Raw genomic sequence first — 23,416 nt, forward strand, 5'->3', positions numbered from 1 at the left:
TTTCTTCGTTGTGACCCGTTTTCAGCATCTTCTGCCCTGAACTCTAGTGTTCAAACCTTCCCCTGTATGTTTGTGAGCCGTTCTCTCATTATCACTGAGTTTGAGGGGATCTCCACCAGTTTTCTCTCCGCTGTCTTGATGTGTTCTGCCAGGCATCACTGGTCGTCTTTCAGGATGCCCAGCTCTGCGACCTGCGTATCAATCTTCATCTCCTGCACCTCTCTGGAGGTGGTGATTTCCAACAGAATATCTTCAAGAGTATGCCCTCCAGGAGGTCCCCCTTGTATGGCAGGTGCTCCGTCGTCCTGTGTTAGCTCAGATGGGTCACCCAAGGTCGGTATCCTCTACCCCCCCTCCCCACGTGTGGGTACGTTTTTCAGGACACCTTGGCCATGATAATAGTCAAGTCATGGGAAGTAAAGCAAGAGAGGTAGTATGCTCCTATTGCTGCTGCTCTTATCTTAGAATACATCAGCTTGGTAATGGGGAGAGCGCCAAAAACGCAGAGGCCAATCGCCACGGTCCAGGGTGAGAAAATCTGAGATGTCGCACAGGGCGTCTCCTGCAGCGGCCCACGGGTATCTCTTGTGGTAGTCCATATGTGCAACCAGCAATACCGGTTACAGCCAAAGGTCTAGCAACCCTCCTCCCCCACCGCCAAGGTGGGGTCCAGTAGGTTGTGATGCAGGGTTCTGATGACCCACCAGGATCCATGGATATGGTTCAGTAGGTGAGGTGGCTCAGGCTGGGAACCAAGCACAGTGGATAGTACCTGATCGGACCTTCAAATCTCAGTAGAGGCCTCCGCGCCTAGACCGGGTCAGTGGGACCGTGAGAGCACTAGCGGCTGTGGCCTCCTGGCCACACTAGTAGTAGGGCAATATCTCAATATATAATATCTCTGATTTAGCCCCTCTGTTTATGCCAGGGCCCATACCATGTATGGGTTTCAGAATACAACATAGGTCCATTGCTCTGAAGATGTCCAGTTGTAAGTGTCAGATGTATAAGCGGTCCTGACCTCTAAGCACTCCTCATTTAGGTACCTGGGTTTATAAGAATACTGTTGTTTTGCAGTTAAAACACTATGAACTTGCTGAGCATGGTACTTAGTCTAACTCGAAAGCACTGAATTTGTTAGTGATAACTTTAAGAATAATATAAACCAGTCAGGTCTTGCATAAAAGTTAGAGGATAGAACTAAAAGGTATCAGCAGTTTCAGTGAGATCTTTACAGCCACTAATTCTATTATAATTAACACTCTGCTGTACAGAGCATGTTAATACTTTTTGTGTCGTAAGTCTGGATTTACAATGCCTGTTCCAAGAAGTGATAACTGCTATTGATATACATTCATAAGTACATCCTTTATATAACCTTGCAACAATCTAGTTTTTGTTTCTCTTTTGTGTTGTTATAAAACCCATTTGCCTGCTTATAGACATTTCGGATTTTGGCAGATAAGGAATCCTTGGAAGCAGGGCATAAAGCGATTTGCTTTGGTGCTAACCGTTTTGTCATGTGGGGAACTCAAAAGTATGCAGCCATGTTTCCTAGTTGAATTTGACCACTTACCCTGTAGACCATATCTGCTCCATACTAGTATATTGACTTTAAGATGTTACACTAAAAAAATATCCCACCAAACGGTTGAATTGTTTTTATTGCAGAGCATTTTAACTTCTAGCTAGAACAGCTAAGGTCTCGTGGATTCGATGCTTATTGTGCTGTAACAGTGTTTTAGACATGCTAAAATCCCTGTCTGATTCTTAACTGTGCGACACATATGGAGGGGAACATCTGGTTCTTGCCGAGATCTCTTCAGATCACCTCCTTCCAGGCGTACAAGTTAAGGGTGACTCACCTGTTCCAGCTGAAGCAGCACAGTATCCTGGTGTCGGTGGGTGAAGACGAGGAAGGCATCAACCCTCTGGTGAGTGGGTCCTGAATTTATTCAGGTCTTCTGTCGTTGAAGTACTTGTTTTTATAAAACCCCAGATACAAAATGTAATTTCTCATAAGCTGGGAGCTGAAAGGGGTTCAATCAGATAAAGGACCTCCAGGGTTTTGTCAGCTCCAGGGCATTAGCATTGTGCTCATGTCATCTGGGACAGAAATGGCAGCAGTGACCAGGAGAGAGTAGAGTCACTATAATGCTCACTGTTAAGACCATGAAACCCCTCCTGTCCATCCGAGAAGTTTAACCCAGACATCAAGGTCTTGATGTGCATTACAGAAGATCAAAGGGGATCATCTAGGCCGGCGGAATTTAAGGTGATAGACTATGGGCGATGCTGCTGAGTGACTTGGGCAACTACCACCCTTTTAGATGACTGGGAGTACCTGTGGTCATCTGACGTGTTTTCAGGAAAGGTCCTGAGCTCTGGTGAGCAGAGGCAAATTTATTGATGTGAGGAATTTCGTGTTTTTTCAGGTCTAGAGTCTGCAAAGTTCGTAAGGCGTTAAGACTCAGCAGCAGCAAATCAAGGATGCAGTTAAAATATACTGATTCAGCATACATTAATTGGATGTGCATGTCCTGCTCAGTTTTATGTAAATAATCAAATGCTTTCTAGGATACAAACCTCAATATGACTGTCTTTTGCGCTCATTCCAGATGCAGGGCTCAGAGGATGGAAACAAAGCAGTTTCAATCTGAAGGTCATTTCTTTAATACAGAGCAGCTATTCTTAACCTTTTAACTTCTGTGGGATCCCCCTGATTGATTACTTTAATCCTGGGACCCCCACTAAGTCGTTATTGGAAAATACTAAAATATATATATCAAATCCTCCTTCCGTAGCACCAGCCGGTGCTACCAAAAGACACGGACACAAATATGCTGGTGCAAAATAAAGTGCTCGGTTTATTTTTCCACAAACTTCATTCGGCTCTGACGCGTTTTGACCGACACAGCGGTCTTGGTCACATGGTTAGCACGAACTGAACGTGATTCTTTTAAAGGTATAGTGTAACACATTGCGTATAGACATAGATAAAATACTTTCACTCGGCTGAGGTTCTCACTCATATACAATTACAGGGACCAATCCCGTTTGCATATATGTCCAACATATCCAGAAATACAGTATAACAATAGGTGTATCTGTTTGTTTTCAATTCAGGTAAGAGTACAGTTGACAAAGTAACTTGCTTAATGCTTAGCGCTTATTTCTATACTATACTTGTAACGGAGATGTACATAAAGTGCCAGTACTACACTGTAGTAAAACAGATGTATTGGGTAGAAAATAATCCCATAAATGGGAAGATATTCCTCACCAATGATGTGCAAATAACGCAAAATATGTGCAAAATAAGCAAGATGGTAATATCTGTGCAAATACAGCAAGATGTGCAAATCTGCAAAATTAATGTGCAAATCTAGCAACCTTCATAATAAATGTGCAAATACAGCTCAATGTACAAATCCGCAAAATAATGTGCAAAATATGCAAAGCATTCACTATAAACCTATTGATAAACATAACACAGTACTCTGGATTTACCCTAAAATTACATCTGGATAAATGGTAAAAAAATCTATACTCAGCCACTTGATGTCTAATAAAACCGCAATGGATATATATATATATATATTCCAATCACACTTGCTCCACAAGAGGAGGCGGAATCAAACGTTGTGTGTGGTATCCTCTCTTGTGGAGCAAGTGCGATTGGAATATATATATATATATATATATATATATATATATATATATATATTCATTCCAACAAAATGCCCAAGAGCTCTTAGGGGCGCACTCGCAGCTAATTTACCATCCGGCTTTCTTACAGGGAAGAACCACTCCTTGCTGCTCCCGGTTTCAATCTGCTGACCTGACGCGTTTCAAGGCCGTCCGCCTCTTTATCAAAGGTCTTCATGTAATGACACTCACAGGCAGTTTCCACAACATTCAATTTTATTAGCAAGCCACGCCCTCAGTGGGCCGCGCTGGTGCACGTCTTGCTTTCTGGGATTAGTAGTTCCTTTGGGAAACAAAAAAACATCTCCTTTAGTAGGTCCTGTAAAGCTGCCACATTAACACACATACTTATACCCCAAATGGGTCCAGAGCAGCACGTTGGTTTCCATTGTCCCAATTAACTGCGCCGTGTACGGGTCACGATACAGTTCTGACCCACGGCCTCTATATATTTTAATTCCCACTCAAATATGGGATTGTTTTATGTTGCTTCTTTAATTCTGTGTACTTTTTTAATTTAATAATTTTAATATTCTATAATTTTTGAGAAACCTTTAAGAACCCCCTAAATAAGCGTCATGGACCCCCAGGGGTGCTCGGACCACAGGTTTATAACCAATGATATAGAGCATGGGGACTTGAAAATATTCACCCAGGGGCCAAAAAGTATGGCTTGCAGTATGACGAGAGCCTCATTGATGTCAGCAGGGAGTAAGGTGGAAATAGGGGAAGCGAGGCATGTACAAGGTGTGTTGTAGAGTTCTTTTTATGGTTTAATGCCTTCTAAATTAAGCCCCCAGTGTCTACAAGAGTCATAAATTTGACTGTCGACTTTATGCTGTATCTGAGTCACTATCCCTCTACCACACCCTAGGGTAAGCCTTCTCTACTTGCTCTTGCTAGCTTTGGGGAGCCATGTGTATAAAGGAAGCAACTTAATCTCTTATCTGTAAACATTAGAGTATATAGAAACATGCTCAGTTAAGGTAGCGAGCGCCATAAAAAAATTCTCGACCAAGAGCCCCCAACATGTTGTGCAATTTACTGAGAGGGGCAGACACAAATACCCAACCTCTCCATTAGACATGGACAGTGGGAAAATATCAGCCATGGCAGTTGGAGGTTTGACATTTAATCTTTGCTTTTCCACTTTACGAAAACATGCTTGTTGTGAACTCTGTATAAAAAGTCATGGCAGGTTCCACAATAAAGTGACATTTCTTTGCTAAGTGTAGTCCCAGAGTCTCCCCATCAGAACTATTTGCACAATTTGTTTTTTTTATGTAGTGAGCAAGATCGAAACTCTGGAACAAGAAGGCATCTTTTTATTAATCTAGGCCTCCCCCTGTGACAAATTGTGCGTTCTTGGATGATTGCTCTGCAAGGCTTCTTGTAATCAAGCAGTGTTCAGAAGGGTGCTTTAAGCCTCACCCCTTCTTCCTAGTTAATGCTGAACGCTGGCTTTCTATTGTGAACGAGTCTTTTTAGTCCCTCCTTTTGGGCCCGCCCACCCGGACTGGATCGTTTACTCGCGGCGTTATCCAGTGCCCTTTAATTACTGGGTAGGCACTTTTTTTGCTTGTTACATTGGTGTCCCAGACAGCGGTAGCAGCAGGGAAGGGGCGTGTGAACCGCCGCTTCCTCGTTTTTCCAGCAGTCTGCAGTGGCTTCTTCTGTAGCCAGGCTGTCAGAGACCATCTCGGCCTTTCTCTCAGACACGTCCCCACGCACATTCGTCACTTCAGGATACGGTGAGAATGTGCCGGAACCTGTAGTCACGGAAAACTCTTCTTTTCAGATTATTTTTTTAAAACTATTTTGCTCTTTCAGATTGGCTGGGGCTGCCAGGCGAGCAATGGTTACCCAAAGCAAAACATTGTGTCATTTAACAAAAAAGACAAGGGCGTGTGTCTCCGCGCAGCGCATATCGTATGTGTTACCCCTCCACAAACGCTCCTCAGCATTACGCCAACCGCTACACGAATGCAATTGCAACACCGTCCGAATAATCCGCCACATGGAGTCCCGATGATCAGCTATGTAACTGTCGCCGGCGCCTTGACAGACATGGCTATGTACACCCCGCCGACAGCGTGTGTCTACAAGCGCGCCAATTACTGTCCCTACCCTACTGCAGTACTAGTGCATCTATTCCATGGAAATGGGTGCTACCCTTCGTGTTACGCACTCCATTGGTTGTTATTTAGGCAAGCTGTTTACTGTCATTTCGCTCATTCACGCCCCCTGTTTTGTAGCACTATGCAGACTACTGTAGCGCAAGTGTCCCAAGTCTACGGTACAACGCAAAGGAAAGGGCAAGGGGAGCTACTCTGGCTTCATCTACAAAGTGCTCAGCAGGTCAACCCTGAATGGGCCCTCTCGCTTGGTGCGATGACGGTCCTGGACTCCATCGGTGGAGACTAGACTCGCCCTCTACCACAATCGAAGGGCTATGGCCAGTCTTGAAATAGAGGCCGCTGTGATACTGGTGCTTCTCTAGAAAACATTCAAATACGCCCTGTCCGAAGGCCCCAACGCTGTGGCCTAGTTCATAACCAAACCTTCTTTCACTTGTGGTAGATCGTTGTTTTATATATTAAAGGACTCCGGTTATTGTCAGAATGGTGCCAACTCCTTAATTGTGGGTGGCGCTCCCTGTAGTGTCTGGTGGAGCAGCCCACCACACCACATCACACACAGTCCAGATTTGACGGACCGCCCAATGGATCATAGCCCGCCCCACCCTGTTCTCCTTATCCCTTCTCTTGGGCGGCCTCGTCCCCCGCCCCCCTCCCTCCTTTAACTCTGTAACTAGACCCGTCGCTGCCTCTTCCTTAGCTGCCTAAATTAGTGCCCCCCTGTCCCCCACCCCCTCCGCTCCCCCTGGCGCGCTTTCGTCTCCCTCTAACCCTAATCAGTGTGTATGCATTTGTTTTAGGATTACCCAGCCTGGCCCACAAGGCCCGTTGCCTCCCCCGACACCGCCCACCATTACCTGCTTCAGCAACATCGTGATTCTGAGTTCTCCCGCCCCCCCCCCCCGCCTCACCAGTCTGCCACCTCCAAAGTGAGCCTCCCGCAGTCCGGGAAACAATCTCCCCTTACAAGCGTCACCCCTGTACCCATCCCTCCTGCACCTCCTCCCGTGTGACCTTCCCCGCATCCCTCACCTATCCAAATTCGCGCCCAACTCCCCACACCCCACCCACTGACCTCGCTCATTGAACCCATGTAGCCCTCCTAACTACTCGCAACTAGCCACCTGTTAGTGTGCTGAGCCCGGCAAAACATCCATCCTCTTTAAATGGCGACCAAATTGCCGCCCTGCCATTTTCCAGCATTTGCCCCTACCTAACCTGCATTGACAAGAAGGTGTGCCGTCCTCCATGCGTGCTGCTGCATGGTCCGCCAGGTGGCACCTAGGCTCAACCCACACTCTGCTGCAGCCACACCATCTGCTCCGCGTAACTGCACATACTCTCTGCCCAACTATCCCAGCTCCCCCCGCTACGCTCCATGCCCTGTCACCTCTGAGGGCGACAGTCTGTTCTGTACCACCTGCACCAACAACCCTCGGCCCGTCCCGCATTTTCCACCGCAAACACCCCTTCACCCCTCCCCAGTCAGCGCCTGACCCCCTGCCCATGTCTCCCGAGCGCCCGTAGGAATTGCAACCAATGCAACCGACCTCAGAAGGATGAAAGGCTAAGGGCATGAAAACTACATAACTCATGCATACGTCCCCTCCTGCAAGCCCCCCCCCCCCAGTCCTCTTTCCTGTTGATCTTGAGCACTGCTGCTTCCCAACCGCGTCCAGGCCTCACCCTTCGCCACGGCAGCAAAAGGTCCCTTAGGGTTCAGGCCGACCTTTGGTGCAAGCCTGGGTAAACTGTTTCCTGCTCCAAGAACTCCACCTCTTGCTGTTAGTGGTCAGCTGAGAGTGCGGTGAGTGATGTATAGAAGAGCTTGCTTTTCCCTTCTGCACTCGCCCGGCTTCGGTATGCCATATAGCGTTTGTGGTGTAAGCCCGCGCAGATGCATGGCAGGGGCTAAGCGTTAACTGCCAAGTTTCTACATTGCCCATGAAATGTCTTGGCGGCGAAGGGACGCTTACACTCTGTTTGTGATCTAAACTGTTTCTGTGCCAAATTACTTGCGTGCCTTCTCCAACCCCTATCATTCTGAGAAGCAAAACATCACCATGTAGCTTTGACCATTTGCTGTGTGTATGTCACTTGCATTGATCACTCTGAATGCAATCCTGTCCATTTAATTGTTCCTTGAAAATTAGCAGAGACAGGAAATGGGTAGATCTCAGAAGAACGATTTGCACAGGATTGCGGTGCTAGTGGAGAGTGTAGAGCAGATCCCTGACTGTAAGATTGCTTTACTGGAGCTCAAGTTACATTACACAAGGTCACGTTCATTTCTATGTTTCTTGAAGCTCGGGGGAATTGAGGAGAACTTGAACTCCCAATCCTACAGAGGGCAGCTCTGGCTGTCTTGCTACATACTCTCACGTAATAATTTTGGGCTCAGGCAAATGGAGCAGGCAGCAACGTTCTCAGGCCTGTGGGAAAATAACACTCCGTATTGAATTTAAAAAAAAGCATTTACGATGCAATAGGTCTCACATTTGCGAGACTTTGAGCTACTGGCATTGTAAAAGACGAACCTTTTATGTATGCGTTCGTTTTGAAAATATATAAAGAAAAGGCATTGTCATTTACAATGCCATAGCTTAAACTTTCGCAAATGCGAGACCTATTGCGTTGCAAATGGCTGTTTTTGTTTGTTTTTGTTTTACCAGTGATTTGGGAGGTGGTGGGAGTTAAATCAAACTTAACAATTGCAGTAAGTATGTGATAAGTAAGCAGGACTTTATCCCATTTGATTTTACCCTTGCGGAGAAAACACCCAGTCTCCTAGCCCACTCACTAAAATATGGTGTACTAAGAAATTGGAAGTCTTGAAACAAGGAGCCCTGCACTGCGCTATTGGTACTTGTGCTTTACTTAATTGTTTGCTGATAATTAAATCATTAAATCATATTCTTCCTATGTCTTTGTCCCTTTTTATTGACATTATATGATAAAGGTAGGCGAACCATTGAAGGTTTGAACCAGATGCTTGGCTCGGGCTCAGTTCGAAACACTCTTGGAGCCTCGAGCCAAAACTGAACCAAGCGTCCATATAGCTTTTATCTGCCATCCACATTGTAACCTCCCGCACCAAGAATGAAAATTTTCTAGCTTTTGTAAAGGAAAGTTTCATTTCTATTAAGAACTCTGAGGTGAGGATTATGCCTAACTTTCTTCACTTTATTAACAGCAGCCATTTCACAACTTTGTCAACAGAAATACCATTCCCATGATCCCTTGGGAACATAGCAAAAACAATAACATTCAATGGGAGAACAGTCTCCGAGCATGCACCATTCAGCAAGATCGAGACCACATCAATTGTCTGTTGGGCCTCTTTCGTCGTGCGAGTCCAGCCATTGCAGGAGCCTCACACGTCTTGTATTCTTGTCTCCATCCCTACAACAAAGATAGCAAATTTTAGCCAGAAAGCATGAGAAGGATTAACGCCTGCAGAAAAACAGCAGTTAAGATAGCCACAAGTCCAATGCATACATTAGGCATCAAAAAAGATCATGACAATACCAACTTATCATACAATACCCCGTTTTGAAGACCATACTTTCTAGTCACAGAGGTATTGGTGGGGCGGTGAAGGAATCAATCAGATCTTGATGCACCGGGTGGGCTAATCCTCGCCTCCGAGTCCTTAATTGAATTGAAACTTTCCGTTACGATATTGAGGACATTTTTCATGTCCGGACCGAAGGTGAGGATAATGGCCATTCAAAGCTTACTCACGACCAAGTGAGCCATATCTAACACTGGCTTAAGATAGAACCTCTTCGAGTTAGAGTCCGTAGACCAGTTCGCAGCATTGAGAATATGTTCCAAACGAACACTTAAGCTAAAGGCCTTAGAAGTCATTTCTCCACGAGTCAAATGGGCTCCGTCAATTCGCAAATCAATGCCTGCATCACCCACCTTACCCACCAGGCAATAGTGGGGGAAGACACAGCCCTCAGACTTTTTCAGGGTGATGAGGAGTTGTCTCTCATTCAGAGGTTGGAGTTCTACTGACATCTCCTCATATGCCTTTAGACATTGCACTACACCCAACTTAGATGAATCGGGAAATGCTGGTTAAGAAATTACCCTGGTACTACATTTCATTCTCCTACTGAGCGTGATCTTTACCCCCAGAGGGGGGGGGAGTCCAGTCTGTGATATCCAGGGCTTGCATATCCGAAACCCGTCTGCAGGAGATCAGACAAAGTAGCATGGCTATCTTAGCCGAAAGGTCTTTCCTGAATGGAAAAAAATTACTTTGCCACAACAAAAACAGGTTAAGAACCTGATTGACATCCCAGAGGTCAAAATACCGAAGCTCTGGGGGAAGAGTCTAATCCTCCATAGAAGGTGGCACACAAAAGGATACTCTCCTATCGAAGAGCGTTCTACGGGACGGAAGATATTGACACAGCAATAGGCCAAGCCCTCCGAGGCCAGATGTGCCAAAAAATTCAAGACTTGGACGACATCTGCTGCCACGGGATCGAGACTGTCGCAAACACCAACTGGTCCATCTAAGCCAGGCCGACCTGTAACGTTTCATCATGCTGTTGGCTCAGGCCTTGGATAAGAATTCCTCAGCCGTGTGTGAAATGCCTGAGACTGACCATTGTCCCCTGTAATCCTCCACGCGATGAGCGATAGCGACCCTTCCAAAAGCAGTGGATGGTGAAGTTGCTCCGGATAGAGTAAGAGCGCCCGAAAGAGGGGGAGACAGGTTGGAGAATCCCAAGAAAGTTCTAGAAGAACCGGACACCAAACAGAGACTCGTGTGATTATCATGAATGGGGGAAAGGCATAGCGTGCCTCTCGACTCCAGTCCTGGAGGAAAGCATCCGTGGACGCTGCCAGAGGGCGGCCTCTTGCACCGAAAAACATGGGTCCCGGGCAGCACCGGTAGAGCCGTAAAACCCTATTTGAAAACCCTGTACAGTCTGCAGAACCCACGCATCCCTTATAATGGAAGTCCAGGCCGGGAAAGATTTGCCAGCCGGCCCTCTACCTTTAGAAAAGAAGGTAGGAGAACACTCGCCAGAATTGGCTGAAGCACTTGCGCCTCTTGCTTCTTTGTCTCTGGCCCGTCACCCTCTTGTGGGGTAGAAATTGGCGAAGCGAGCCTAATATTAACGTTACCGGAAGCCTTGCCCTCTGGAAGGATGTTGTGCATTGTCGCAGCCGGTCGAGCGCCCCCTACCTCGACTGGCCCCAAGGATAAGGCTCTCTTGATGGATGACTGCTCTTTGTAAAGTAAGGTAAAGGTGTTTTCAAACTTACCTAGCTCCTTGATAAAGGGTTCCCCAAATAACCCTCCTTGCACTATTGCACCCGCCTCACACTTTACCAAATCACCTAGCTTGGGGTCAACCTTTATCAGCAAGGAGCGGCGATGCTCCGTTGACGGGGCACATTTACCATTTACAAGAAAAATGATTGGCCATTAAGCCCATCCAGACAAAACCTCTGTAGAAATTAAGGAACCCAACGATTTGGCCTCTTTGGCCATGTCTAGTATCATGTTATGGGGTCTCAGGTTGTCCAGGAGCTGGTCCTGGCACGTGCGCCATGACCTGTCGATACCCTTCTTAGGGTCTTTCATGAACGTCTGTAGAAACGTGGCCATTTGGGGATCAATATCTGGTGTAAGGACCACTTTTCACTCTAGGAAAGCCGCTGGAGAAAGAGTCCAGAAATTGCCTCAGAGCTGAGGACACTCAGCTCTGGGGCAATTTCTGGACTCCTTCTCCAGCGGCTTTCGAATGCGACCCGCCAAGTAATTTGAGACCTTATCTGACGGGGCCCACTCTGAAGACCCAGGATGAAGGATCTCACAAAAAGAACAAGAGCATTTAGAAGATGGGATCAAAGAGTGAAACAGAAATGTGTTGCCCGACAATGTAAGGTGTGGTGAGTTGAACACTTCATTCAAAGTGACAGTCTAAAGGCTTAAACGTATGCTACGTAGGAATGTTACTGTGATTTTATAACCCACTTCTGGAGAATACATTAATAAGGGAACCCATTTTCTGCTTGTTTTATTAATTAAAAGGTGTACATTGTTGGTCTTAACATTCTGCAGGGATACCTGATCTCTGCTTTCTGATTGCCATAACTATTTTAACTGTTCACCCATTGGCTGCAGGTAAAGGTGTGGAACCTGGAGAAACGAGATGGTGGAAACCCACTGTGCACCAGAATATTTCCAGCGATCCCAGGAAACAAGCCCACAGTGGTGTCGTGCATCAGTGTGCATGAGAACCTCAACTTCATGGCCATCGGTGCGGTTGGAATCCTTCACTTATTCACTTTTTCCTGAGGAAGTCTTCTATCTTGTCTGCTACCTTTTGCCCCTCTGGCATGTCTTTATTTGCTTTGGCCTAACTTTTGCATTTTTCATCCTAATATTGTTCAGTAGGAACTACTTTGCTCATTTAATGAAAGTTGCAGAAATCACAAAACATTTGGGGAAGGCTGGGGCACACTGAGTCCTGCCAAATTTAAAATATGTTGTCTGTATCATAACCATGCCTTTGATATTGTTGAATTAAGGTATTGTATTGTATTGTAATTGCATTTCTATAGCGCTTACTACCCATGACGAGGCGTCAAAGCGCTTTTTCGGTGAGTAGCACGCTACTCCAGAACCCATAAAGGATTAGTGTTGAATTAGTATAGTGAAATATGCAAGTAATTTGAGTGGTGGATAGGTTAGTCCGTTATTAGATTCAGAAAGATAGTGGGGGTAGAAGAGGGACAAGGGTTTGCATTTATATAGCGCTTGTTACCCCTGATGAGGTGTTGAGGTGCTTTTTTGGCGAGTAGCACGCTACTCCGGAACCCATAAAGGATTAGTGGTGAATTAGAATAGTGAAATTTGTAGTAATTTGAGCGGTGGTAGAACATGTTTAGAACAGTAGGATTTAGTGAGCCAGGCATCCATTGAATTCACTACTTCAAGGTTGTGCAGCAGCGGTTCTATAGCCTATTAAATCACAAGCTATTTATTAATCCATATTTTGTTATTTCAGTGCGTCGTATAACATTACTGGGGAACATCCCAGTTCACTAGCACAAACAATGTGCGAAATGAAGATTTTATTTCTTTTGCTCCTCTTGTTCATCAGGCTTCACAGATGGCAGTGTTGTCCTCACGAAAGGGGACATCACACGAGACAGACACAGCAAAACACAGATCCTACACAAGGGAAGTCACCCTGTCACCGGTCTGGCCTTTCGGCAGGCGGGCAAGACTACCCACCTGTTTGTTGTTACAACAGAAGATGTGCTGGTAAGGGAACAATGTACTTTAACAAAGTGTTGGCACAAGCCCCGTCCTGAGCATGTACTAAAGTGTAACACTTAAGTGGAGTTGTGTCTCTGGTCTCTTAGAGTTGTGATTTGGGGATGAAGCGTCTAAAACGTTTTCCAAACTGAGTCACGGCCACTGGTGGGTTGCAAGCCGATTTATTTATGTATTTAATTTATTTTTGGGGGGTGTCAGGAAAGTACAAGCAATAAATCAGATGCCTTAAATTCTGTATTTATCTTATCATATTTTTTGTGCTTCAAAGACAGCTCAAATGTCAGGCTGTGTTTCTCACTAATTGGTGCTTATTTTTTAACACAGGGATTGGTGTTTACAAACTCCTCACTTTACAGTCGGAGAAAGTAAAGTAGCATTAATTTTGTAACAATCTTGCTGGGGTACAGACCATGTGAAAGGAAAGGCTGTAGGATTTCATTTTTTTGTAACTCGCAACAAAAAGTAAATACCTGTAAATGAACTGTACCCATTCTGCAGTTACAAAGCAAAAATGAAGCAGATTTTTTTGTAATTCTAAACTGTGATGGAAACAAAAATTTTAATTGGATCAAAACAAATGAGTGCAATGCACAAATGATAAATATTCACTGAAACCCTATTTCCACACATTATTTGTGTGGGGAACAACCTTTACAACGCAACTTTTACAACGCACTACCGTTACAACGAAACTGTTACAACGCGAGTGCATTGACAACGCAGGACATTACAACGCAAGTTTTTACATCGACTTGCACTAGATGGCGTGCTAACATTAAAAATAGTGTAGTTTACTATCCCAACACCTTCCCTACTGTTACGTGGACTGGAGTTGGAATAGTAAATTACACTTTTTTTAATGTTAGCACGCCATCTAGTGCAAGTCGATGTAAAGACTTGCGTTGTAATGTCCTGCGTTGTCAATGCACTCGCGTTGTAAAACTTTCGTTGTAACAGCATGCGTTGTAACGTCATACATCCTATTTGTGTGCATGTAGTTTTATCAATAAAACAGTATGTCTGTGCAAATTTAATGGCCATTTCAATGGACAATGTGCTGTCTGTAAATGACATTGCACTTTTACCCGATGCTTTCGTTACATTAAAAGACCACCTGCATCATGTCCATTAAAACTAGGTGGTTAACAAACGTTTTTTGTTCTAATAATTAGGTCGTGATTCTTAAAAGTTTGGGAAGCAGTGGTCTAACCGATTTTAGTTTTCTGAGTTGAAATTTGGCCTGCCACGTTTGTAACATATTGCAAATTCAGTTGTGTGATAACGGTGTTCAGAATAGGCGTGACCAAAGTGTGTTGTCACCGGTCTGTATTCTCACCTACTGTTCTTGTTTTCTCCCCAGTCATACGAGCTCTCTGTGAAGGATTACCCCCGCATGGAGCTGGACACGCATGGGTGCGGCCTGCGTTGTTCAGTCCTTAGTGATCTCTCGCAGGACATGCAGTTTGTGGTGGCTGGCAACGAGTGTGTTTACCTGTATCAGCCGGATGAGCGAGGGCCTTGCTTTGCTTTTGAAGGACAGAAGCTGATTGTGCAGTGGTACCGAGGTTATCTTGTTGTGGTCTCCAAGGACAGCAAGGTTTCTCCCAAGTAAGGACACTTTCTGATCTCAGTCCTAGGTGTGTTCTATGAACTTTTAGGGGATATTTTATCTTTCGTTTTGGTTTGGAATAGGCGATCAAGAAATCTGTACATTTTGGAATTGAGGAGCAAAATACAACCTGGCCAAGAACACGAAAGCCAAACTCATTTGTGTGTTACCATCTAGAAACAAAAGTGTGATACACAACTTTTTTAAATCCGGACATTTTTGGTAGGGTTTTCAGAAAACCAGGCAGTGTTTCATGGCAGGTATTGCTGGAAAGTTGGTGCAAATAGTGGCCCTTTCCAACATCCGTATGCAATTAACTAGCAATTGTATCCTGACATTGGTAAATAAAAGACTAATACAGTGTTTCTGGCAAGGAACTGCTATGCGACTTAAAACAAGGTAACAGAAGAAATACACCTAAACTGTACAGTGAGAATAAAATTTCATTTTAATGCAAAGGACAATAACTGGGCCAAACTCTGATTGACAAGCGATTTAGCAGGGGAAACAGCCTTTACAACGGATGCGTTACAACACATGCCACTACTCCACATGTGGTTACAACGCGAAAGGCTTGTTGCAGGGGGTAGAAAGTGTTGGATTTAACTCCAACACCTTCCCTACTGTTGCACACACTGGAGTTGGAATAGTAAATTATACTATTCCATCTTCCTGCACACCCCCGACAGCAAGTTGGGGTAAAGGTATTCGTTGTAACTGCATGCGGGGTAATGGCATTCGTTGTAACGTCATACAACCATTTAGCAGCCACACCGTATTCTCGGCTAGCTAATGGGGAAAGTGGATCGGAGCATGACTGGGAACTGCAGTGTTTATGTGGAACTGAAACCATTAGACCGGATTCTAGACCTCACTTGAACTAGCAGTATAGCACATATTTACTCCATAATACAGCTCGGATGTGTTAAATTATAAACAAAGCAACCATGCTATCAGACCAGCGCACTTTAAAATCATTGGGTAAAAACAGTTGATGATTTTTACGTGAATACCCATAAAACTGCTGCAGAGAAAGGCTTAGCTTTGGGTAGCAGACTACCCTATTAACTTGGCAAGAACACTGAAGTGGGAAATGACCCAACTGACATAGAACAGGTAACTAGATTGTGAACTGCCCCACTGTAGGAGTTTGTAAAGCAACAGCCTGGGTACATAAAATCCAACCTTACAACACTGATGCAAAAGCATAGTCCTTTATTATTGAGGCAATCAAATACTCTTGAGCAAACGTCTTTGTCCAAGAATGTACTTTGACCCTTGCTTGCAATTGAAGTTCACCACCTTCATTTTTGTGGTCTGCATGCATGCAGCTAGTGATACATGCGGAGTCTGTCCTTAAATGTTGACGGTTACGATTCTTAAACAGTTTGAAATGATTTAATCCTTAGTGTTTGTGTTTCTGTATTATGTTATCCGGTAGCGTCTAAAAAGACTGCAAACTCCAGCGACTAGTGTCTTGGGAGGCCAGTATAGCACCTGGAGACCTACTGACCTAGTTCTCTGCCTGTTATTTCTTAGTGCTACAAAGGATCTGCTGTTCTGTGATTTCTGGGCGAAAGGCTTGTGACTTGAATGTCGGTGTCAAGCTGAATGCCAATTCTATCTCCTTGGGTTCTAGGTCCGAGTTCGCAGGGAGAACAGACGTTCAGAATTCAGACAAGCAAATGCTGACCATTTACGATCTATACAATAAGTTCATCGCCTACAGCACTGTGTTCGAAGATGTGATCGATGTACTGGCTGAGTGGGGGTCGCTTTATGTGCTGACCAGGGATGGCAAGGTTCATGTGCTGCAGGAGAAGGACACCCAGACCAAGTTAGAGGCAAGGCCTTCATTCCCTTTCATGTCGGCGCGTGCATGTCTAGTCTTGCTTTCTCGCTGCAGTCGATGCTGGCACCGCCTAGTATTGACTTTTGAAAGTTGTGCTTAGCAAGATTTGAAAATGATCATTTCTGAATACAGATTTTATACAATACGTAGGGTCAGTTTTTCTTGGTATTACAGTACTGCGTTGTGATATGCCTTTGTACATTACAACCAGATTTTCAGGTTGCTACATGTTTGTCTTTTTGGTGTCCTTCTTCTTTTGAATCCCTGAATACTTTGAAAATAAATTTGCAAATAATAGCCGATTTTTCTGCTTTATTCAAATTACATTTATTCTTTACTTATTCAATGTAATTTTCCCTTTTATTATACTCCTGGAGTGTTTAAAAGGTAAATATTTCTAGGCTAGACTATATTAGAGCACTAGAGCAGAATGCTGTTAGGAGAGAGAGGGCTCATGGAACAGGATTCATGAAACTTGCTGTTCTTGAGTTTTTTCCTATGTTACTCTTGCCTTTGCAGATGCTTTTCAAGAAAAACTTGTTTGTGATGGCCATCAACCTTGCTAAGAGTCAGCATCTAGACAGTGACGGCCTATCTGAGATCTTTAGGCAGTATGGAGACCATCTCTACAACAAGGGTGACCACGACGGGGCCATCCAGCAGTACATCAGGTAAAGGTGATGGTGGAATGGAAGTAACTCATGGTCAAAGTACACCCTAATGAGTAGAACTGGTGGGCCTGCCACAGCATCTGTTGGTTGACTCCCAATTGCGGTTCTGTATTTTGATACGTTTTCAATGATTGGGCCTGTGTACATGCTTGCTGTCTCTTTCTGTGTTGACTTGCTTCTCTCTCAAGGCTTTCAGTAGCTTGTTTTTTCATTTCTTGTGCGACAGTTTATATCGCCATTTTTTCTGCATTTTTTTGGAAGGACCATTGGGAAGTTGGAACCTTCTTATGTGATCCGGAAGTTTCTAGACGCGCAGCGCATCCACAATCTTACGGCTTACCTGCAGGCACTGCACCTCCAGTCGCTCGCTAATGCCGACCATACCACACTGCTACTTAACTGCTATACGAAGCTGAAGGACAGTGCCAAGCTGGAAGAGTTCATCAAGGTGAGAAACAGGTTGCTGGGAGCGGGAGGTTTCAGAAAAGCGGTCAGCCATGAGCTGCTTCCTTCCGGTCTACCTGCATTTATCCCTCATGACTACTATCAAGGAGGGTAATCTTTAAACCAAGAGAGAGGAAGAATAATAGGGAAATATAACGTTTAACTGTAAGGCGGCATCCGAGCGCATCTGGAAGGCTGGGCAAGTTGTCACATGATTGATCACATGGAATGGGCCAAGGCCTGGAGAGAATTGTTTGAATAGCACTTGAGTTTGGAGGGCAAGGCATGTTTTGTATTCCTGGTTCTTCTTTATGATGCCACTACTCACTAACCATTACTCCTGTTGCCTTTAGACCAGTGAGAGCGAAGTGCACTTTGATGTGGAGACGGCGATAAAAGTGCTGCGGCAGGCGGGATACTACACGCACGCTGTGTACCTGGCTGAGAAGCATGCACACCACGAGTGGTACCTGAAGATCCAGCTGGAAGATATCAAAGTGAGGGGACTTAGGCTTGCTAAAGGTTCCACAGTTCATGGTATCTTATGGCCCAGTACCAGCGTATTGGATAGAGCTAAAGACAGTGTTCTTCACAGTCCATCACCATTCATGGCAAAAAAAGGGACTGTTCTGGGCTTCTAACTTGAGAGGAAGGTATTTTACTTAGCCGAGTGGTGCCCTTTGTGGTGTTTTGGGCCTTCCATTACGGTACAGTGGACAGGAATCTATGATCTGGACAGAGCAGAGACGTTGACAGTGTTTGACTGAGCAGTATATTGAGTGGACCATCTTGTACATGGCTGAGGACCACCGAGTCCCGAAGCATTGGTGAGAGCGGGATACCAGGTACTTGCCAGAGTACCAGCATTCAAGGTACCTTTGGGCCATATGCTAAGGTATCTGGGAGATGAATGAGACTCTATACCTGGTATACTACCAGTATTAATGGTATCAGGGCAAGTCTCATGAGCTAGGGGATGATAGAGAGAGAGAAACACACAAGTTACTGTGTAGAGCATCAACATTCATGGTGTCTGGTTATGTGGTAAGGTATTTAGGAAAGAGGGAGACTGTTCTGTCGAGCATCAGCATTCATGTTTAGGGAGCTCGTTTGCTAGGGTATTGTTGAATGAGCGAAAATAATTTGCAGAGCATCAGCATTCATGTTGTCTTGAGTATGTCATGTGTAAGCTGTGGTGATTATGGGTAGGAAGGCTTTGTAACTGTAAAGCACCCATATTCATTATCTTTATTCTGTAGTATATTTCACAGAAAAAATAATATAAATTTATAAAGTTAAAAATACAGTAACCAATATTTATTGACTAGAGCGTAAAACATCATTAGCTCCAGTCCATGTAGTAGGTTTGGTTTTAACAAATATTGGATTTTAGAAAATCTCATGTTGTATTCTGAAGAGTAGACAAATAGTTAATGCATTACATCGTGTAACGTGAAAGAAGTGACACTTTCTATTATTATGCTGAGACAAATTAGTCCATATGTTATCGGCCATTGGGACACCCCTTATTTTAAAATTGAGAACATTTTGAATGTACATATCCAGTTTTGGTTTACAATATTCCTGCATCCCTATTTCTGTAAGTGAATAGAGCAATGGCAATAACCTTCTTATTTTAATGCAGATTGAAAACTAAGGAATCAAGCTACAATATGCCCTGCTTTTTTATCCAATTTTTATAACCTAATTGGAACATGTTAGTTTCAAGTTAAATATTTGAACATTTTGCAGCATTGTATACTGCAACCATGAATGAAAAGTTAAGCTTCATTTCAAGCGAACCATAAATGTATAGATTATGCTTCTCTGTCGGGGTCTGCTTTTCTAAATGAAAACTAAGTGTGCAATATTTGTGCCATGTCCCGAACAATACTGTCACTAAACTGTTCTAGGAATGTGCTTACTAGAATAACTCCTTTCGATAAGGAGGATTTTACTGAGCTAGTTTATTTCAAGGTTTAGTATTCAGATATCATAAAACACTGCAAGGATGCTAATTTGCCAAATTTCTTTTTTTTTTCTTTTGCCAATATTATGACCGCTGTTTACCACCCTCACACACTTTCGGAACATCACATTTACAGTTGGCATACCTGACTATCGCTCTGTGCGCAGTGGCCAAGAATTGGATTAGCATGTAGTCTGAATTACATTATGACCCGGGCTCCCAGTTTTCCGTTTGTTCTGATTTTTACAGATAAACGCAGACAGAAAACCATTTATTTTCCTGTCTGTATTTATTTTTAAATACAGAAAAATAGGGAAAATAGGCCTTCTTTGGATGATTTTTTTCTACTCTTAGTCAGGAGTGCCTGGTCAGTAAGTGCACAGATTGAGAGGTAGGGGAGATTAAAAAAGATAATAGATTTCCTATTTAAGATTAAGTGCAGATTTACAGTTATTTATGCTATTTTATAATGTAAGTGTTTTCAGATAACGCAATTGCACTATATACAGCTGATACCTTTTGGACATTTACATGCGAAGACACATACCCATTGCAGCTTCATTTATACAGAAAACACAAAATAAAAATGGATAAATACAGGAAAAATGAGCAAAAAAGGAATAAAACATTAAACCGGGAGCCCAAATTATGACCCACTAAGAAATTCTCTCTTCAGAGTACATACTTTATGAATAATAAGTTGCATGAAAAAACCCCACAGAAACACAACATCCTGAAAAAAAATCAAATATTTTTAGGGCACTCTACAGTATGTGAAAATGTAAACAGTAACAACATCGTTGTTCCTAGATTGAGAGGCTAGTGTCTGTCTTAGCTGGCTTGAGCTGGGGCACAATGGGTACCAGGACAGTTACAGAGGGGGCACTGACCCCAATTTCTCCCAGCGACACTAATAATATATATTGGTACATCTTGTGGCCCCCTCAGCCTTGGATGACATGCTGCATCAAGATACCTCCTCCTCGTTTGTGTGAATGTAACTCTGAATGTTTGCTCTGATGACCTTAGTAACCATTTTTTATACAAATGATAAAAATAAATTCCCCTTCTCGTTCCTGGTGCCTGGTTACAAGTCTGGTCTGAGGACTGCCAGACTCGTGGTGGCTGATCCAGCCCCATTAGTTAACCAAAGTTGGGCGGTCGGACCGCCGGCTCCGCCAGGGAACCAGACGTTCCCTGGCATTGGAACGGCAGTCCCGCAAAGCTTCCTCTCCTCCGGGGTTTGCATCGAGATTTGTCCTCTGTGTAAACCCTGGAGGAGAGGAAACAAGCAGGCCATGCAGGATTCCCCTGTGCATAACATGTGCCCCCCTGTGTGCATGCACATAGGTTCCTGCTCGGCATGGACTTCCGATTCCATGTCGTGCAGGAACCTTGTAGTGTGGGCCCATTGCAGTGCCTTTTTCAAAGGCACCGCCACCTTTAAAAGAGGCACTGCCATGGGATTGCTGCCCACCCACCAGACTACTTAAAGGTTGTAATCTGGCAGGCGGGTGGCGGCAGCGACCTGTGGCGGTTTGCACCGCTGCGCCACAGCTCCGCCAAAAGTCGTAATCGGGGTCTGAATGTTTTAGCATCTTGATCAGGCTTGTTCTAGCAACAGGAGTACAAAAGGGACCTTGGGTTTCCCTGGCTTAGGCTCTTCTGTATCCTGTTGCAAGCTTGTGCTACTATATTTTACTCACCCTGATTACTATTTTTTTTTTTTTTTAACCAAAGTTGATGTTTTCTCCATCCTCCTTGATTTATATTCCATAAAGCTCTGATTCGGCACCATGTGATAAGACCAAGAGAAAGCTCGTATTATCTCGGGTACTTTATGTATCCGATAGTGACACCCTTCAGTTGTGCCCAATTGGCTGACACATTTTATCATTAGTACACTCAACAACTCCTCCAGAGTTCATCTTATGTGTTTAAGCTTTATTGCTCACCTTGCCAACATTAACTGCTGTTAATTACCCACCCTGACAATTCTGAACCCAGACAAAGGCCCATAAAGAGGAAAGGGTCGTTAACAGCCGCTAATGTCGCGCAGGTGCGGGCAATGGGACTATTATCACATCTCTCGCAAGCCGGAGCAGCGTGGTGAAGGGCAAACAGCTTTTCATTTCTATGCAGCTTTTGTTCTATTCAGGTGCTGCAACTGAGAGAAAAGTCATTCTCCTTTCCCTGCAAGGGGATGTCTGCTCTACCTGTGGCTTTGCTGGAAGCTATTCTGCTCAGCCACCTAAGTCTAGAAAAGTGTTTGTTTTAATTGCGCGACTTAAGACTTTCTATCATCGAGGCCACAAGAGCTGGCATCCAAAAACAGCAGGAAGGGAAGGTGCCTGTCCTTATTGCAGCAGCACATGGAGAGGGAGAGCTGCGCAGATCTGAAGAGACTGGCTGCTTCATGTCAGGGCTGCAGCACACCTGAGGGACTTTGGAAGCTGGTAGGTGCAGTATACTCCCTGAGCAAGAGTAGCAATGACCCACGAGAGAGCGTTTGATTGGCTTGTCAGCGCCCAACATTCCAATCCAGGAGATAATCTATGACCTTGCATGATTTTTTTGGCAATTAAGATTTGCCTCTGGCCATGACAACTTGTGGGTCTGTGTCCGGCATGCTTAATGTCTGATCAATCACAACTGGGGTCAAGGTCACTTAGATCTTCTAGCCAGACACCTTTGTAGCCATATGTTGTTAATACATAATTGATTGTAGATTTAGAAGTGCCCTGGCGCCTAGAGGCTCCTGGGCTAATCTTCCATCACTTGACCATTCATAGTAGGCAAATTTGACAGTTCATGTCCAAAGTGGTATACGTTTCCTTAATGTTCTCCGCTTCCACACCATCTTATTTTTGCAGAATTACCAGGAGGGCCTGCGGTATATTGGGAAGCTGCCTTTTGCTCAAGCAGAGAGCAACATGAAGCGTTACGGCAAGATTCTCATGGGGCAGGTGCCAAATGAGACTACTCAGCTGCTGAAAGTGCTGTGCACCGATTACCAACCCGATGGCGAAACCTCTGGAAGAGCTGAAAGGAAAAGGGTAAGGCACCTCCATATTGTCAGTGGGGTGCTCGGATGGGTTCCATGTGAAAACCTAGATAGCAGAAGCATCTTTTGAAAAACAGACTCTGAAAGTGATCCTTAGGACATCCGCTTGGAATGCAGACTATTCCTTTTAACACTTTACAAGGGAACAGGAGTGTCCAATGATAGGAAAGGCCAAGACAGCACATAATTGTAATTGGATTTATATAGCGTTTACTACCCCTGACGAGGCATCGAAGCGCTTTTTTGGCAAGCAGCACGCTACTCTGGAACTTAAAAAGGATTAGTGGTGAATTAGTATAGGGAGATATAAGGGCATTGCAGTAACGTCGGAGTATTATGCATCACTGGGAGTACACTGATAACACAAATACAAAATACAATTTTGTTGTGGTAAACACAGAGATCTGCAGTAAACTGGGAGAACATCATGTGTCAAAGGACAGCGATCTGAGGCAATGAGTTCATTGGTTCTAGAAAGTACTCCCGGCTTCACAAAAAATAAGAACATAAGATTCCTCTTTTCTTTTCCTTTTCCTGTTTTCTCCTCATCTGCCCAGATGTTACTGCCCTTTGTGAGTCAGGGTATTTTGTAACTTTTGTTTCCTTTTTTTGTAAGTCTATTGATATGTATTGTCCCGTTTCACAC

At 44.3% G+C, this 23,416-nt stretch overlaps 1 protein-coding gene across 1 annotated transcript in view; it reads left to right on the forward strand.

Annotated features, from left to right (window-relative positions):
- Positions 1 to 23,416, forward strand: part of VPS11 (VPS11 core subunit of CORVET and HOPS complexes) — a 177,217-nt gene that overhangs the window by 21,750 nt on the left and 132,051 nt on the right. Inside the window, exons 2-10 of the mRNA XM_085645898.1 lie at positions 1,786 to 1,934; positions 12,001 to 12,136; positions 12,983 to 13,146; positions 14,522 to 14,769; positions 16,410 to 16,614; positions 17,142 to 17,293; positions 17,555 to 17,741; positions 18,091 to 18,234; positions 22,580 to 22,762. Of these exons, the coding sequence (XP_085502024.1) occupies positions 1,786 to 1,934; positions 12,001 to 12,136; positions 12,983 to 13,146; positions 14,522 to 14,769; positions 16,410 to 16,614; positions 17,142 to 17,293; positions 17,555 to 17,741; positions 18,091 to 18,234; positions 22,580 to 22,762 (1,568 nt within the window). The remainder of the gene's footprint in view (positions 1 to 1,785; positions 1,935 to 12,000; positions 12,137 to 12,982; positions 13,147 to 14,521; positions 14,770 to 16,409; positions 16,615 to 17,141; positions 17,294 to 17,554; positions 17,742 to 18,090; positions 18,235 to 22,579; positions 22,763 to 23,416) is intronic.

The sequence above is a fragment of the Triturus cristatus genome, chromosome 3_1, assembly GCF_964204655.1.
Source record: "Triturus cristatus chromosome 3_1, aTriCri1.1, whole genome shotgun sequence".
Lineage (NCBI taxonomy): Eukaryota > Metazoa > Chordata > Amphibia > Caudata > Salamandridae > Triturus > Triturus cristatus.